The sequence below is a fragment of the Anabas testudineus genome, chromosome 6, assembly GCF_900324465.2.
Source record: "Anabas testudineus chromosome 6, fAnaTes1.2, whole genome shotgun sequence".
Lineage (NCBI taxonomy): Eukaryota > Metazoa > Chordata > Actinopteri > Anabantiformes > Anabantidae > Anabas > Anabas testudineus.
Genome location: NC_046615.1, coordinates 5688329 through 5707871, shown reverse-complemented (window position 1 = coordinate 5707871; position 19543 = coordinate 5688329). Strand labels below are relative to the sequence as shown.

The window sequence follows — 19543 nt, the reverse complement described above, 5'->3', positions numbered from 1 at the left end:
CCATGGATTAACAAACCTCTCATTTTGTTAAAAGAGTACAATAAAACACATCAATGCTTACCGTGGCTAACCTGGCTGAAGTTCATAGCTGCAGAGAATTAAGATTAGTCAGTAAATAATCTGAAGGCTGTGTAAAGTCCCAAACTGTTAGTGAGACATACTTTCTAACATGATGCGTCAGCTACAACCTGAGTCCTATCTGTTTACCTCAGAATCAGCACCTGACTGAAAGTGAAAAATGTTGTGGAGTTGCATCATGGGGAACTGTAGTGTTTTGTAACTCCACCTAGATTACCTATAACTACCTAGCAACCGTTGTTTCTTCGAATGTGACTATTCTTGTTCTCCAATGACTTCCTTAACTTTATGGTGGTGCAATACCAAACAGCTGGAGTGTCACCTCGATGACAGTTTTGAATGACAAAACTGTTTAAAGCAGAGCACAAAGCGTGGCGTAAACAAATGACGCTGTCCCTGTAGGTGCCATCTCAGCTTTGACATCTGATAAACTGAGAAAATAAAAAACCTGTCACGCTCCAGTATTAGTAATCTGTCAACAGTGTGACATAATGGAGCTGTCTGTGCTGTTAACAGCCTGAAGAGAGTCCAGTCAGAGACCACTGTTCGTTGTCACAGGAAATTCCTGCTATATTTACACTCTGCAGGATTTTCCACTTAGCTTTTACACCCCAAACTCTGCAGGGATGTAAAATTCTTTCATCCTGTCCTTGTATGAGCTCATCCGGAGGCCACAGATGTCCAGGGTGACATGTTAGGAAATCCTGGCCAGGGCAAGTGTGACTGCTGGAAGGATTCAACCCTTAAAAGGGACTTTCAAAAACTTTCACACTCAAATGTGTTAAAAGGTAGAAGCAGACTGTTTATGAGTGTTGTTTAGCGTGTTCTCTAACACTTATAAAGGCGTTTAAGTGGAGGGGTCAGCCACACAGAGGCTCCTCACTTGTACAACTATAAATCCAATAAGTGTTTCCAGCTGAGTCACTTATTTACTTGAACGTGCTTTCACTTCCATTCCCACTGGACACCTTTGGTTTTAAAATCATGAATCGCATGCTTTTATTTTAAAATACTCCAGTGCTCCCTTTATTGAAGGGATGTTTGTCCCAGTGCCAAACTTAGAGTTCGCGTCAGGCTGTTTCTTGTCACAAAAATCAGGCATGCTGATGTGAGAAAAATTGAAATGTGTCCATTTTGTTGAACATGTATATAACATGTTTGTATGTGCATAACACAATGCAATGTGGCACGCTTGATTGGAGACTCTCCTATTTTTCATTTCACTGTCAGTTTCATAGATTTATCATCGTTGTCTCGGTATGAAGGCGGAAAGCTAAATATACACTGTCCCAAAGAGACGTTTCAAACAATCACACCACAGGAGTTTGTCTCTGGACAAGACATGCGACCATTACCGGGGTCAAACAAGGTCTCCACTGTCAAGTGTCTAACTTATGGTGATTTTCATTAGTAGCTGTATCATTAACCAAGCTTCACTGACTCTTATGCTGCCATGAACAATGGAAAGTGAGACTTGGACACAACAACGGATCCAAGTACACCACAGAGTCCTCTGCTGTTGGTCACTAAGCGTTTCTACCAGAGCTGAATCACTACTGTTGGCCGAGGGAAGAGCATTTCTATTTCTTCACTAACAATTTGCTTTTTGTGTTCAGATTTGTGAGTTTTTTTTCCACTACATTTGGTGTTTTTAAAGGTTTTATGTAGCACAAATAGATACGTCTAAAAATGTCTCACAATAAAAAAAACATGTGCTGTCTTTTTTGCTTCAATGTAAAAACTTTCAGGCTGGATAAATAAAAAGGTTCTGAGTCTTCTTCCCACGGAAACTGTGTTCATCGCAGTGCGGACGCAGCCTTGTGACCTTAAACCTAGAGAAAATGCATTAAATCCAAATCCAAACAACAAATGGTGTATGTCCAAAATCTTCTGTGAGTGGGGGGGAGGAGGAGCTGGACACGTTACAGTCGGTATTTCTACAGTCCTGGCTGAACCCAGTCAACCATGACCTCAAACCAGCTGCTCCTGATCTCTGCATTGTCAAACTTAAATGTTGAAGGGATTTTTCTTAAGCTGGTAACACAAATATTTCCCCATTAATGAAATAGCTCCATGAGCTACTGGTAAATGATTTATTAAAGGCTGTTGATTATAAAGCTTATAAAACTATGATGAAGAATGAAGCCTGGCCCGATCTGACCTATGGTCTACAGCTCATTGTACTTTAGATGGATGCCAATACAACTTATTGTGCAGTTGTTGTGATGATGTCTTACTTGCTGACCAGTCTGCTTCTTCAAAAGCATTTCATAATAATCCTAGTTGTGTCCAATATCAGAGGCGACCTGCTGTGACCAAATGGAAACTCTAATAAACCCTGCCGGGCAGTGCGCTGCGCTCTGCTGCTGCGGGCTTTTCCCCCCTGAGCTCAGCAGCCAGTCTGGAAACCTCCACCACACGCGGTTGTGGTGGAGGTTTGGTGTGATCTGGTTCTGGTTTACAAAGACGCAATAATATGATAGTCAGCAAGTTACACTCCACATGTTTGTATGGACTGTATTTATTTGTTAATATCACTGTCACACTGTGTAGTCAAATAGTGTGTGCAAATCAACACATGCATACATAACCTTTTTTTAAAACCCACTGCACTTTACAGCACAATTACGCGTCGAGTGCGTTGTTGCCCGCAAAATCACGCACTTCACAGCAGATATAGCAAAAACGGTTAAAGAGGTATTCATATTTAAATGTATTTAATGGGTTGTAAGCAGCGTTGGAGCTGCGTTACAGTGCGAACTGACTTGATTTGAAAACCACTGGATTTTCTAACTGAATCCGGGGCAGGATGGAGACAACACGGGCGCAGCAGCAGCGGTGCGTCAACATGAATGAAGAACGGAGGACGGTCCACACGAGTCCATGTGGCGCCTGTTATCTGCTGGAGGACGAGAGCACAACCCCACAACGGTCTAACTCCACTGTCTAGACACATGTTAGGTACCAGCAAATCCGGTAAACGCGTTTATCATCTTTCAAAGTAAAACACACTCAGTGAGAGACCACTCCACACTTGAGGTGCGGGGCCAACACCCGTGTTGACTTTATTGAAATAAAACCAGACCGTCAAAGGCAGCATTGTTGAGGTGCGTATATCATGGTGAAGATAGATTAAATAATGACTTGTTTTTAATAAATTATTTTTTAGTTAGTGAGATGATTTGATTACGCGCTAGATTCGTGTGTGAAGGACCTTTTTTTTTTTTTTTGCTTTAGGGGCGGATCATAGTTTATGTAAATGTAATGGTAATGGTCGATCAGTGTAATTTAGATAAAGGGGGTGAGTGAGAGAGAAAGGAGAAACAGAGAGAGAGAGAGAGAGAGTGGGGGGGAGAGAGAGAGAGACACTTTTATTTTGAAATTTCAAATAGGCGCATGTCAGTGGCTTGAAGCAGCTGCTACAGACCAGTCTGTTGCGCACTTGGCGACACAAGCAGACAGGACGCACGGCAGCGACGTGAATGGACGGAGGCAGCAGTGGACTTCCCTTAATGACTTCTTTTAGGACTGGATACTGATCACATCGACCTTTCTTCTAATTTAACAAGGACTCGCTGCTGCGTGCCACCTCTGACCGGATACCGACTTCACGCATCCCGGTGATAAAGGAAAAAAGGAACTCGAGGTGCGTGTGTGCCAGTGTCTCCGTACGCGTGTGTGTTTGTGTGCGTGTGCCCGTGCGCTCTAGGATATAGATTTTTGTTTCCTCAAACTTTAGTTGTGGATACACAGATGTCCTCCTGTGTGTGTGTGTGTGTGTGTGTGTGTTCCTGCATGGAGTTGTGCTGGAGCCCCTTGCTGCCCATACTTTCACTTTCGTCAGGTGCGTAGTTATTACTCAAGTGGGTCTTCATCATCATCATCATCATCATCATGGGGATAGAAAGTGACCATATGGACCCTTTCTCTCTGAGGTTCAGGTCAGAGGTCAGACTGTCAGTCAGACGAATCTACAAAGAACATGTGGGAACTCCTTTTTGAAGCACTTGGATGAGTATTTTTGTCCACTATGTGCAAACCCAGTAGCAGGTTGGTAATTACTCAGCAATCACTTTGCTGTGCAGGTAGAGCTTTTGACCAACTGCTGGTTTTCTACAGCTAAAGGGCATCAGAGAAGTACTGGATATGATCATGGCGAGCTGAGGGAAAGAGCAAAGTCAGAGTGAGAGGGGACAGAGAAGGGTCAGAGAGCGAGGAGAGAAAGCTGCAGTGAGTCATCTCTCTGTCTGTGTGTTTGTTTGCACTTGTGGGACCATCCAACAATGGACCTCCTCATCGTTACACATTCACCAACAGGGAAGGTGTTGGAGATCATGGTCAACTCAAACTATCAATTTATTGTGTGTGTGAGAGAGTGTGTGTGTGTGTGTGCTCCTACGCTCTTTGAGGACTAATTTCCTGCGCTGTGTTTCTGTGTGAGATCATTCAGATCCACTCTTATGATAAGACGGGCTGTTAGAGGTGAGCTTGGGTTTAGGCTCAGGTTTAACATTTGAAAGAGGTGCAGAGAGAGTGAGTGAATGCAGAGTGAATGTGTTTGTCGATCAGTCTTACAGGCAAAGGAATGTGACAATCAAACAGGTAGGGATGGAGGGCAGGGGCATGCTCGCACACTCAGGGTCATGCGGCGTGTCCTAGCAGAGGAGAGAATTCACACGCTGTAATTATCAGAGTGCTACCTGAAAGCAGCTTAGCGATGCAGCTTTTATGCATCGTTGCCTGCACAGGTGAGAAAGGTCCAACATGAAAACACACCTATTTTAACACTCGTTCTTCTGCTGTGCTGGACAGGAAGACGACCGCTCTGTTACACAGTTAAAGCTGAGCTGGTCTGACGGACAGTGCAGTCACCTCCAGTATATAAATACAGACTGTGGTGATGCCTGGAGTGGGGAACAGTTTCATTAAAACCTAGAGATATTATACAACAGCATGCGATATCCCAAGGTCAAGGCTTTTGACATAAATCATTTTTAGGCTGTAGGCCTAGTTACTGAGCATGTTATGACAAACCAGAGATTGTGAGTCACCGCTCTCGCCTTTCCAGAAACACTACTCTTGTCATCCATTAAACGTCAGTTGCTGTTGCTTTGACTTTTGTTTTTTTAAATAAAATTACATGTGCATCTGCTTTAAGGGATGGCGTGGAGAGTGGAGACACTCCCAGTAACTTCTCTCCCTCACTTATGGTACACTCCTTATTGTTAGTTTATATTGTGGTCAATCTTCACACACTAACTGGAATTTATTTACTTAGTGAATATTTGACTTGATTTTTTTTTTGCTGCCTTTAAAAACGGTGTCGAACATCAGCAGGGTGGGAAAACGAAAGCTTGGTTGTTGATGCAGCAACAGGTTGGCAGGCGGCCACACTGGTGGTCATTAGCAGGCGGCTCAGGGACGTGTGAGGAGCAGCTGGGAGGCGGTGGAATAAATCTCGCAAAAGCTTGACGACGAGGATGAGACAGAGAGACGAAGAGGAAGAAACAAGGAGTGGGGCAGAGGAGAGAAGGAAGGACACAATGAAAATTGTTTAAATAAAATAGAACATGTAAATATTGAGGGAAGAATTTGATCATTATTATTTTATGTTGAAGTGTTGTAAAGCTGCTCTGTCCTAAGATACAGTAAACGCACACAAGTGCATCAGCGTGTTCTTCTCAGTGATAAATAGGGGACTGTCACCGGTGATTATACAGCTCATTCCTGAGCCCTGCTGGAGTTTACTCGAGATTGGAACATTTTATTGACGAGACACAGAAAGTTTGCAGTGGACGTGTTGCTCTGAGCATCTCTGAATCAAAAGGGGACACGTGTTGTGTTGGATATGTATTAGAAAAACCTTCCTTCCATACTACACCCTCCATAAGATTTATTCAGAAGCTTTCTTGACAGCAAGGAATTTATTAACTTGTTTTTTTGCCATGGCTGCTGTTTTGATATGCTTTCAACAGCTTACTGTGAGGCTGGTCTGATCTTTGCTTTTCATACATCACAAGGTATGAGATTTTGTGTGTGTGTGTGTGTGTGAAAAGACAAACACACTGGTTATTTCAGGGTCACATCTGTTAACTCTATATGAAGATGCTGCCCGAAGAGAGGTCCAAGATATGCTGAGATCCAGGGTCTCTCTGAGTTGCAAATAGATCTTAGTATCTACGGGGAAGACGTGACTGTACTGATGATGTTGAAGCCCTCTGCTCTCCATAAATATCTATATGATGTTAGCTGATGCTGATGTGAGCCTTCCAGTGGAAGTCCAGTTTAGCTAGTCCTGTGATATCAGAGGTTGAAGCTGAACCACAGTGCTCCTTCTGGTCTCAGTATAAATGGATGTGCATGCTCTTTACATGTGGTATTTGAAGCACACCTAGCTAAAGGATCACCAGCATGTATTTTGGACAGTGCATGTATCTAAACATGCTGTTAGTGTATGCAAAGGATGATATGATGTGTTTGATACTATGGCAGTGCTATGGTACCTATTCCTATTCAGTCCCACCTCCAGCCCCTTCATGCTGTTGTATACAGCACTGAATCACAGTGGATACTTGTGTTAAATGGATTGAATGGACCACAGTGAAACATTGTCAACAACAACTCTTTGCTTGTGAGGTAGAGGTCCTCATGTTTCCCCTTTACCTCCTGTACCAGCTAATGCACGTTCACGAGGATGAAGTGTAATGATTTAGCTGATCCCCGAGCAAATATTAAATCTTAAAAAAAAAAAAAAAACATTAAAACATAAAAATGGCTACTTACCACCTACAATTTTTGTTTTGCAAGCCTTGAGTCATTGGAGATAGGTCAGCTGTGCACATCTGGACGCGGCATCATTTCCTTCTTCTTCTTCAGAAAAAAGTTGCATTGGGACTGTGAGTAAACTCTGAACTGTCCCTCCTGAGCATTACCACTTCTGTTGTTACTTGTTGAGCGTTGGCTTTAACTTTGGCTTTTCTTTTTTTCTGGCTGAAAAACAACTGTTGTCCCGAGTGTCAGTTCACCTGCACTCTCAAGACTCACCCCGTACTGTTAGAAGAACCATGAGCTGTAATTGATCCCAAAGGTGCCTGTATTACAGTAAACCTGGGTGGTCATCAATGCAGCTATTTTTTTTTAATTTAGGTTTAATTGTTGTATTATTACTGTGTTAACTACTCGTACATACTGAGAGTCTGAGTTTTAAATAACAAAAGTAAAGTTCAAGGCAGCAGGAGACTTGAATCCACTGCCTTGATTAAAGTGAGCTACACTCGAATCCATTGGTGGCTGGTGTCCTAATTTAAAACGTCCCACAGACAAATATATTTTATGTCTACATAATTACAGCTTTTTAGTCTTTGGCAGAACCAGATGTCAGCAACAACAAAACGATTACTTGCTGACTACGTTCAGAGGGAAGTATAGCGGAGCACAGTGATGGTGGAGTTACATTAACCAGTACTATTAATGTTACAGTTAAAGGCAGCAGCACGCACTGATGAGTATAAAAGGCCCATTCATCTACAACTTGCTTGGTTTCATTTCTTGTAAAAGAAAACTGAGGGGTTGTTATTGGTGGTAGTCAATCAACTGGTTGTTCAACGTTCCTTCTGCTCTGTTTTTATTTATTTATTTATTTATTTTTATTTTTGTGCCTGTTTATTTATCTGAACCCAAGCGTTGAAATCCTCCAACATTTAGCTCTCTAACACATCTTTGTCGTTTGTTTTCAGATCGTCAACAGCAGGGAGCAACAGAGGAACAAGCACATAGCTGCCAAGGCCTGTGTCTTCTGCTCCAGAGATGCTCCACAATGCCGTCCTGAAACTCGCCACCCGGATGTGTGTGTCCTGCTGAAGACTTGCATACACCCTAGTGTTGTAGCATTGTTTGTGTGTGTGTGTGTGTCTATACACACCAGACTGAGTTTAAAGCACCGTGGAGTTGAGGACAAGGAGTATGGTCCAACTGTTCACCTCAGCCTGCCTTCTAGGAGGCCTTTTGGGTAAGAGACATCAGTGTGTGTGTGTGTGTGTGTGTGTGTGTGTGTGTGTGTGTGTGTGTGTGTGTGTGTGTGTGTGTGTCAGTATTTCTTGCTGAGCTAATGTGTGTGTGTAAGGATGTGGAAGAGATGTGATGATTGTGTGAAACCTGTGAAATGAAACTTAAACAGTGGCTTTTGTCAGTGTTTAAATTAGTCTAACTTATATTTGTTGGACTAATTTAGTAGCAAATTGCAGTTTAGTTGTCTACTTTGTAGCCAACTAGCCTGATTATACACAATCACATCAACTGCCGTTGGTTAGTTATTCCAGTGTTCACACTGAGTGCATTATTTAACCAGTGCATGCAAAATCTAGTTTAAATATGACATAGCTGATAATGTGTATAAATAGTTTACACTATTACTTTTTTAGGAAGCATGTTTGATTCCCTGCAGCCACATGCAGGCAGCTGGAGCAATGTGTGTGTGTACACCTTTCACAGCGTCTGCATCAAAGCTCGGTGCAGCGTACACGCTGTATCTGATGTGGTAACAGTTGCAGAATAACCACACAGTCTTTTTTAAAATAATAGCGCTGTGTATTTTCTACATAGGTTTGCAGAAGTGTAGGAGTTGGTCATAAGTGGTAATGTCAACCAGCCAAGTGACAAACAATTCACTCATTAAATTAGAGAAATATATTATTATTATTATTATTATTATTATTATTATTATTATTATTATTATTATTATTATTATTATTATTATTATTATTATATAATTACATCTAGCAGGTTGTACAATAAGACTTACTGCATCCATCACCCAAAAGTCAACCTGCTAAATGTAGATGCGTCTGCTTTTGCCATGCTAGATGACTCTACCTCTACCCATCTCCACCATCATCCTCATCTGCTGCAAGTGATTGAATTCTTTCATGCACAGTGGTCACTACAGCTATTCTCTTGTATATGCATGGGTTAAGGTTAGGGTCAGTAGAGCCAGGGACAATATTTCTCTTCTCATCTTTTTTTTTTGAAAATCAGTCAGCGGCTAGATTCAACATTTTGGAAAAGTATTAGAATTTGTGAATGTGTTAATTGCATTTTGTTTTTTTCATGTCTAGATAGGAATAAAAACCCTCAGGTAAAATATCTTGACTGAGTTTCTCTTGAAATGAAAGGCTACACATTTCTAAAGGCTTTTGTAAAACCAGTAACATAAAGAAATTAAACCTTGGCCAAAGTAAAAGTGTGAGAGTTGCCAATACTGTGATACTTTAGGAGCTCTGGTTCAGCTGTGGTTGGCTGCGACCCAGTTTAACCCCTAATAAGGAAGCAACCAAATGAGTCAGTCATCCATAATCAGTAGTATAAAGTCATACAGGTCAGGTGAACTTGAAACTCTAATACACTTGTGCACTGTCCATTGTGTTACATGCATTTGTTTTTATGCAGTGTGTGATAGGATCCAGCTGGGCAGCGACCCTAAACTGGATAGGTGGGAGGAGAACATTCAGGACACTGCTTGAGAACATGTGCCAGCAAAATGCTAAAGTGGAGACTGTATCTTGTAGCTGACCCTTTCTTAAACCGACTACTGCAGCTCATTCATTTTGGGGGTCTTACATAAAGCTTTGAGCATCTCAAGTTCTGTCAGTCGTACACTTTCGGTTTCATTCTGTGTCACTTGGAACGTGCACTGAAGTCTGCTGCACATTTTGTATCAGGAAACTTTTGTGTGTGGAGACCAGAAATCGAGAGGGAGCTATGAAAACTAATATTTATTTTAGGGCAGAATAGGGAGGTGGTTCATCTGTTTAAAAGTTTTAGATGTTGTACAGCAAACACAAAATGAAGCACTGTGTCACTCTCCCATATTTCCAGCCACTTTACGCTGAATACTTTCCACGTCATGGCAGAAATTGCCTAATGCCACGTTTATTGTATGTGCGGGGGTTACTTTGTGTTTTGAAAAGACCAAGAAAAGACTAAGAGCAGAAGACAAATGACTTTAGGACACAGTGTGGCGCAAGTATGTTTGTTCAGCATAAGATGTTTACACTGCAGAGCCACATGCATGGGAACTGAGGACTGCTGAGCAGCTGTGGTAATGCATATGTTTTATCCCGCTGCTTTTGGTTTCTGTGGGTGTTTATATATTCCTATATTAAAGAACAAACCCTTCTCTGCTCCGTCACATGACGTTTAACATGATAAAAGCTCACTGACTGATGTAACTGTGGATATGTGCACCTTGAGGTGCATTTTTTCAGTGTGTGCACAAACTGATGATGGCTGCTGTTTGTGAGTTGTGTTCGTAGCTGACCGGCACAGATCACACACTATGTTAGTTAATGAGAGGATTATATTCATTCCTGTCCAGCAAGTGGCAAGCTAAGATGGCCGAAGAGGGCACAAGCTGCCGTGCTGTTCACTTTTTATAGCCTATAGAGCTGCACACTAACACACCCCAGGAATGAGTACATCAACATGGTAGTCTAGTGCAGATAATCTGAAATCTCACTGACATAGAGGAAGTTTGGTGTCTGCGTGCTTTCTCTTGGAATGTGAGGTTCTTTTAGCAGCAACAGTGACTCATATCATCCGTTCTTCAAACTTGGCTTGACACACAATGAGACTCATTCTTCAGAGGAAAGGTCTAAAAGGACTGTCCCCCTTGTGTACTGACAGAGGTTAACACCCTTAAAGAGTAAAACGATGGAGTCACTGCAAGGAGCACAATGACCATAAACGCTGTATTGTAACTTTCTGCAGTAGGTTTCAAACTGCAGTAGGTTTAATCCTTCCATGTGTTCAAGTTATTGTGGTTCAGGAAAGGAAGACAAACACGTGGCACTGCGTGAAAGCTGTCAGCTTTCTGATAATCATTACAGTTAATGGAGAGCATTAACTAAATGCTGCCGCTCTGGCTACACAAGTGTTGAATAATCAATGCTTTATTTCGATGTGCAACACTATAAAAAACCTGTTTGGCAAATGAAGCACTCGTGTCTGTGCTGGTGGCGCAATCGGATCAAATTGACTAAATCACGCTATGAAAAGCTTTCGCTCAATTGACTGAAAGTAATGTTGGGTTATACAGTACCAATGAAGCCATTCAATTTCACACACACACACACACACACACACACACAGTCTCAGGCTTTTGTATGTGTTCGAACATGTACTGACAAACACATTGAGACACAGAAACATATCACATGACAAAAGTCTCTTTTACCTGTTCAGCTGCTGTTCAGTGGGTTTTAATGTGACCGTGCAGGATGGTTGTATGGCGTATCTAATGGTCTGGGACTCCCTGCTGGGAAGTTTCAGAATTAGGATAAAGCTTATCTCCAAGGTGGACATTTTTCCCAGTCACGGTTTTGAGTGTAGGTCCCCTGTGTTTTGAAACACACTGTGGTTACATGGGCTCATTTACCATTTACAGGAAAATTGCGTGACTGACGAGCCCCGTGTGAGCACAGCTGGATTGATTGCAACAGACGTGTATCTGTTCATCATGTGGGCATGAAACAGATGAACAGATGAAAGCAGCGTCTGTGCAGACGACAGCTCTCTGGCGCTACAAAATGCTGGTAGTTGTGCTCAGCGGCTTTTCTCCAAGTTAACCTCCTGCTCTGTTGCCCCTGTTTCTTTAGGCCTGTTTCTGCTAGCACCCGTTCTCGCGGCCCCGACGCCAGCCAGGATGTGTACCCCTCTGAAGACGCTCAACGACAGCCTCAGCTACAGGCGACGGTACATGGTGAGGGAGTGGTGGCTTGTTTGCAGACATGTTCTCTGTGAATGTGGAACTGTGTGAGCAGTTCCCTAATGAAGATGTATATTGTCTGTATTATCTAGTCGATTTAAGGGATCATTTAGAAAGTACAACTTACAACAAATCAATGCCAACAGGCCAATAAGGAGACAACAAGATGAGCTGTTCTACAGGGGCTTGTACACTTTCAACAAATGCAACTGCAAGTACACTTGCAACAGACAATTGCATTTAATGTTCAATGTAATTATTTTACGCTGCAGCAATATTTGAGGTCCTTCAAGGCCAAGTGGGCTGATGTGATGATATGTGATGATGAGTTCTGATGTGCATAACAGAAACAACTGCTACTGACTTTGAAAAAAAGAATTATTGGGGGAAATCTCATCTGTGAAAGAGTGTCCTAGATAGAAACTTAAATGACTAACTGTACATGACATACAGTATTTACAGCTCCTATATGTGTTACTAAACAGTTTTTTAAAAGTCACAACCACTTTCTCAAAAACATTGTTTTAATGTTTTAATGAGAGAGTTTGCATTTGCTAATTTGTCTCCCCTCTCTTTTTTACCCTTTGCGCCACAGAAGCACAACTTCCCCATCAACTACACCATCCGGGTTCATCAAAAGGAAATTTTTAGGCTGAAGAACATCAGCAGAATGGTAAACGTTATGACTCTCACATGCATTTCTTTTTAGTAAAGCTTGATTTATGAACTAATTTCCTTTTCCTGTTCCTTCAAGAACTGCACTTTATATTCTGTATAACGTGGTGTTTTGTTTCTCCTCTCCTATCTCTCCTCTCCTCTCCTCTCCTCTCCTCTCCTCTCCTCTCCTCTCCTCTCCTCTCCTCTCCTCTCCTCTCCTCTCCTCTCCTCTCCTCTCCTCAGAGGTTACATATGAAGGAGATTGATGACTTCATGCTCCAGAGGTTGTGGTTCCAGGTCAACCAAGGAGTGTTAAAAAAGGTAGAAATACGAGAAAAAGCTTAGAAACAAATTTAATGCTGTTTTTATTTGCTTGTTCAAATCCCGGCTCCTGTACCTGAGCACTTGTGTCACTGTCTTCACTACTTTCCAGCTAACATTACATTTGCATTTTCATGTCTGTTGAGATAACATCTAAGCCAGCTGTCAAGTGTCTGCCCACATGTCCATGACATGATGTAATCATTCACCTTTAAATGTCTAAACATGTGCGAAGTAGGGACTTTTTTCTTTGGGGGGTTTTGCTACTGCAAAAATTTTGCAGTTTATATTCTATGTGTCACTTTTGCATGTACCATAAAACATGCGTCATCTCTTTTGACACCTGACTGCTATAAAAAGGTTACTTAAATTCACTGAAGGTCTATAGAGTTATAAAGACTGTTTCATGCTGCCCTTATGTGTGTCAAGGGTTGTAGAGTGAGGCAGGATATGTCACAAGTAAACGACTGGTTAACAATTCTATATATATATACATACACACACACACACACACACACACACACACACACACACACACACACACACACACACACACACAAACACACACATATCATATGCAGTCACACAGTTGGTCACATCTCAGTATTTGTTCATGGAAGTATCATGATGTTAATTTATTATTGATTTCTTAGTAAGTTTTACTTTTTTAACTCATTATGTCATTTCTGTGTCAGAGATGGGTCCTAGTTCAAATCTTTTTTGGCGAGGTCAAAGGCCATCTGAGTTGATTTCAATCATACATTATAGCATAGTACATAAGCATTCACGCATCCCCAGTTTTTTCAACAAGCGTGACCTACTTTTAAAAGATTTCAACACTCTTAAGCAGACTTAATGCACTGTTAACCTAAGTGATATGAGTTAAGTGAGTTGCACAATTTGTTCCACTCTACTGGGGCACAGCAATTTAACAGCAATGCCATCTTTATGAAATCTAACAAAACCCTTAACCCTTTCTTGGAAATGACCAAAGAACAATGATAAAATCTACGTGCTGATTTAGAAATTTAGCCTTTTAACAATGAATGGTCAATAGTGTGACAATTCTGAGTCAGAGCTGACAACAACCACTTATAGAAGTTCCTGATTAGGTTGACACGTCTGTTGCAGGCGCCATGCCAGAACACATGTGGTGGTCTTTATAAACGCCGTCTGGTGAAATGAATATTAAACACCAAAAGGAAAGAAAAAGCAGGTGAATTTTGACAATAGGTGCTATGAAGCCAAAATTCTTTACTTTTTGACATGATGAGATTACTTCTTACTAAAGATTTAGGAGTAGTCCCTCTCAAATGATTGATCAAGTGCCACTAGCCCTTGTTTTATATCTGTACCAACTAGGGGGCCTCAACACTGATGATTTTATTTTGTTAAGTTTTATAAAGGGTGCAAACATTGGGCAGACTTACAGAGAAACTGTAATTATCTAAGCCACCTATGTTAGTCTCTCCTACAAGAATGGTTGGGGGGTTAGTGGCTCTAGCTCCAGGTTTGATAATATAGGTAAAAGGTGAATAACATCCCTCTGCCCCCTCCCCTCAACCGCTCAGTGTGTGAGGTCAGTTCTGATCATTGCATTTCTTCCCACACACACCCAAATCTAACAAAATAAAAGACTGTTCTAAAATTCCTTACATGCTTATAAGCTTAGCTAGGACATGTTGTTGACAATTACAGACAAGCAGACACTTGACTACTTGCAAAGTCTTTTCTCACTTTCAGTAATGGTGTTTATATCAGTTTCATGGGATGAGTTTCATAGTTACATAATAGAAAAAGTTCCTCCCAACTAAAATGTTTACAACTGAAATAATTATATGATCCAATAACATTTCAATTTCAATGAAATCCTGCACAACTAGCATATTTCATTTTAGAAGTGTTTGATGTTGATATGTATTATTTTAAATTGAAATTCCAGATCATCCGAGTTTTGCCAGAGAGACATCCTTCGCGTCCATACACTGCTGAGTTGGAAAGACGCTTCAGGGACCTCGAGGGAGTCTTCGTGCAGTCGCATCCCCCTAAGGTAAGACGGAGGTCACGTATCTGTATCATGGCTATATTCCTTCAGTTTCCCTCAGACTGTAAGGATCAGAGGATTTTTAGCAGGAGACAAATGTCACATTCATTCTATTTATCCTCACTGGGAATGAATGATTGAATCCAGATAGATTTTGTCAAAGGTGAACTTACAGGCCCTGATCATTCAGTAAGGTGCTGAAGAAGGATGCTGTGCAGCATGAATTCTTAGTTTGAGTCGTTAACCTCTGTGTTAAACCATGTTTGCTCAGTAGCAGCAAGTCAAACACTTTTGGGACCAGTTTGTAAAGTCCAGGCATGAACCACAGCATCATCCATGTATATTTACATACATCTGTCTTATCAAGCATCACCACCACAGGTCACTGTGGTGACAGGCAAGGCATTTGTTTTCACATATGTCCAGTTTATTTTCTTTGTGTAGTTTGCAGTTAAAGGTGCATCCTGTTTTCTAATTTCTACAAAATAATTTTTAAAATAAATATGCAAAGCAGGGGACTTCCCAAGTACGGGTAAACAGTTACGCCAGATTTCCTCAGCCGGTCGGTTTGACCTCTCAGCTCAACTCAGAATCCAAAGACCACATTCAGGCCAAGTATTTTATCTTATCATCGTGAGTGATAACAATAATGCCTGTAGCTAATGTTGAATGTTACTATTTAAAAGTTTCCTTTTACAGTAAAACTGAGTATTTGAAACTCATTCCAACTGTTACCAGTTAAGGAAGTGAGATCCTTTGAACATAAGAGAAACAGTGAAGTTAGCTGCTAGAAATGGCAAAACACATGAGAAACGTTTCTAGCTATGCCCATTTACACATAGGATTGGTCTGTGTTGTTGACTAAGGGACACATATGATGCATCATCATCATCATCATCATCATCCGAAGCAGCAAGAGGAAGTTCAGTTTTTTGTCCTCACAGCCATTTAATTATGGTCTCTGGTCATGCTGGACAGTTCTCAGCATGTAAATTGATGAAAGATAAAATAACCAAAGTAATGGTTGGGTGATAAATCTTTATTCAGAGTCCCTATTACCATTTCTTGCTTGGTTGCCCCTCACTCATGCGCGTTTTTTTGTTTTCTTCTGTGTGTCCAGGTGCTCCAGCAGGAGCTTCCAGAGGCGGTCCAGGCCATCTGGGATAGTTTAACAGAAGAGCCTGACAGAGTGCCAGAGACGAGCTGGCGATTTGCTTCTCCAAAATCCCTCCTGGATAACTTCTGCCACACCATGCACTGCCTCTTCAGTGAGTGCTTTGCAAGCCAAGAGGCAGAGGAGGACTGTGAGTATACCACAGGAAATGTGTGAATGTGCAGATGTTTGACCACTATTTGCTAATGTGATTGAAATATATCAAGAGAAACTAGCGGACAAACATCAGGCTGTGGAAAGAACAGTCATTGAAAGCAAAGAAAGCCAATTTATAGTGATACACTGGAATACATTTCCCAGACAGGACATTCCAGTAAGTTGGAGTCCTAATATCAAAGGGTCCATTACCATTTGTTATTCATCTTTGTTTTAGATCAGCCAGAATTTTTATTTGAGGTTAGGAATCTCAAGTTTGACACAAACAGACTTTAGTTAAAAGTCAGGATGGCCCGTATGCATCACTATTTTGTCTTTTAACCTGGCCACAGACAATGTCATGCTATATCTTTATTCATGACATTGGGACAAATTCTCATGGCCCCAAATTTCCATAAAGTGATTTCCAAAAGCAGATTTGCACACAGCAAAAAATGACTCACACATGACATCATACTGATACAGACATAGAACATATCAAAGTGATGTAAATGTGTAAATCTCCAGGTAACAAAATGATAAACCACTCTGACCTAGCCTTTGTAGCACCCATGTGTATAACGAGGAAGAAAGCAGATCCATGTGTTGACTATGTTCACTTAAAGCGCACATTGAGTAGTCAGTCGAGTCCTGTGTGTGTGCCACTAAATCCCTGCAGGAAGGATTCAGTGTTGCAGTCAGCATCTAAAACCATGTAATATATATTTCATGTTTCATTTCCTCGTGTCAAGTGGCGTCAAAAGTGTGGAGCTTGTTAGTATCACGTTGCAGCAGCACAGACTGCCAAGTACAGCAGCCAACACCCGACGCGTTTCTGCAGCAGATGGCGAAGTGATGAGCAGCTGATGAGTGGCCTGTTGTTGATTTTTTCTGTAATCGAGGTTTGGTCCTAAGCCTTGAAAATCTGCTGCTTCTCTAGTAGTAAATTAGTGGAAATTAGTGGTTCTGTTTTCTGCACATGTGATCCACTTGATTCTCCACAGAGTGGCACTGCTCTCTGAGCACATTAGTAACGCGGTCAAATTCCACTGTGCTTTTAACCCATTCATATGACGCCACTGTCACAGAGATGGAAACGTTGTTTTTACTTATTCTCTTTCTTTTTCTTTGTACATACACCCGCACTTGGACAGTGCAAATAAGGCAGTAGCTATTATGAACAGGCAAATGCATAGTTAAAAGTGAGAATGTAACAGCTCTGAGAAGAACCACAGACCTCACAGGCCTTGACTGAAGCAGCCTAAGTCCTGGAAGAAATAAAGAAGAAGATAATAAAAGAAAACCTCCTCTGTATATGAAAACCTATGGTTTCGGACAGATCCTTTCTTGCAGTTTCCTCTTATTTACGGTCTTTGTGCTAAACTAAGCTACTCAGCTGCTGGCGGTTGTTTCATATTTAGCGTAGAGCCATGAGAATGGGCTCAATACTGTCATCTGTCTTTCAGTAAGAGGAGCATTTGGAGTGTCCAGAAACATATGTTTTTCTTTTTAGAAAGACTGTCTGTGGTTTGGAAGGACACTATTATAGTCTGGCATGATGCTGTGGCTTAGCTATAATGTTATCCTGTATATCCCACCAATATAGTGCAGTTTTACAAGTACAGCTGCAGCTACTGCGCTTGAGTTGAGCAGCGTCACAGCTGTCATAGTGGTGGGACTGTAAATGTTTGGTAAATAATAATTATAGGTGTGAATCAAGTAAAACCTCAGAAACTAAGCTGTAAATGTTGATCTCTTTTCTCCTCGTTTATTTTTCAGACTGTGCCATTTCATATTGGAGAAAAGGCAGGAAGAAAGACTTACAGCCTGAAAGCTGAGAAGAAGCCAGTGGAGTGAAGTTTTCTCTTGTGATACTGATCTAGGATTGGTATTATTATCTACCTTGAGCTGTAGGGAGAGGAGCAAAAGAACAATTCGCACCGAAACAAGAAAGTCCAGTTCAATAACTTTTGGAGCAACAATAAGTCGTCCCAAAATCTACCAAAGCCCCAGTTGTCTTGATGATACGATAAAGAGACACAAACCCTGGCCTGGCTCCATTACCCAAAGCAGCAAAATTTGTAGGCACACAAAGAGTATTTATGGTGTTTTTATATGTATACGAACTTTATGCAGACACGAAACAGATTTTCCAGCTCCACATGTTTCAGACTTGGTGGCATCTCAGACTGGTGTTTTGCTGCTCGGGTTACTACTTTTGAAAGAGATTTGTTTCTATTCACATATATCGGCTAAATTGATTCATGATTAATATGTTGGATCATATATTTTCGAGACGGATTCTTGTCAGCAAGCGGTTAACTGCACCTCGAGTGAGGACATCGCTTTGCCAAACCTCTGCCCAGGAAGCCTGCGATGCCGTGGACCTGCATGACTCAACTCAGAAACAAACAAGAAGCAGCAAGAGGAACTAAACACAGGAATGTAATTATGTTGAGAAACTTCATCTGACTTTGTACCAAAGCCAGACTTTCTGATCTGTCAATGCCTCTTTCAGACAATGTACACGAACTGAACATTGAGCCTAAAGGCAAACTGAGAGCTGCTGTTTTTCTGTTGTTCTCATTACTTTTCAGTTGATGTCTATGCATATTTCAAACCAGCATTTAAAGTGGTATTTTGCAAGTCTGCTACAGGTTCAAATAGCATCAAAAGCTGTAAAAAGCTTTTTCTCACTATATATGTTTATCATGTGCAAAGATATCATTCCCGCTCTGTCCAAGCTTTTGGATTTAAGTATTTACTCCATGCTGGTATGGAGTTTGTTTGTTTTTTTCTTTTCTGCAAAGCAACTGAGCAAAGCTTTAAGAGTGACCAGTAGCATTTCAAATGCATTTCAATGAAGTAATATCACAGTCAGATTGTGTTCTTTTTAATCACACCCCAAATCTAGGTTTCTGGATGCACAGATAAATTATCTAAAATTATTACGCTGCCATCATGATGTGTAAGATCATATAGTTTTAAGAAATGTGGGTTAATTTGAGCTATTTCAAAGTTTGGAATGAATTCTGACTTTGAGATTATATTTAAAAGAAAATCCTGTTCTGATAGATAACTTCAGGTTAGGTCAGCTGGACTGTTTTATTTTTTTCTTTTCTTAAGGTTATCTTGTTGTCATTATGATGTATCATGCTTTGCAGATTTAGGAGAAACGTGTTTTTACAGAGATCAGAAGGCACTCTATTAGTGATGATAAAAATAATGTAAAACTTAAAAAAAGAATGAAGGCAAGTCATCTTACATAAAATAACATCACATGCAATGTCAGTGAGACTTAGAGGCCCACATCAGCAAAGTTCTTCTAAAAACGCACTTCATTTCAACAGGTTCAGCCCATCACATTCAGTCT

General features: G+C 41.0%; 1 protein-coding gene across 1 annotated transcript; it reads left to right on the top strand.

Annotated features, from left to right (window-relative positions):
* The first annotated feature begins 3477 nt into the window (after positions 1–3477).
* Positions 3478–19335, top strand: il34 (interleukin 34). Its single transcript, XM_026365570.1, has 8 exons — positions 3478–3724; positions 7815–8086; positions 11730–11833; positions 12435–12512; positions 12740–12817; positions 14760–14867; positions 15982–16165; positions 17950–19335. The coding sequence occupies exons 2-8, from the start codon at positions 8041–8043 to the stop codon at positions 18006–18008; spliced, it is 657 nt and encodes a 218-aa protein (XP_026221355.1). The 5' UTR covers positions 3478–3724; positions 7815–8040; the 3' UTR covers positions 18009–19335.
* Positions 19336–19543: the final 208 nt, after the last annotated feature.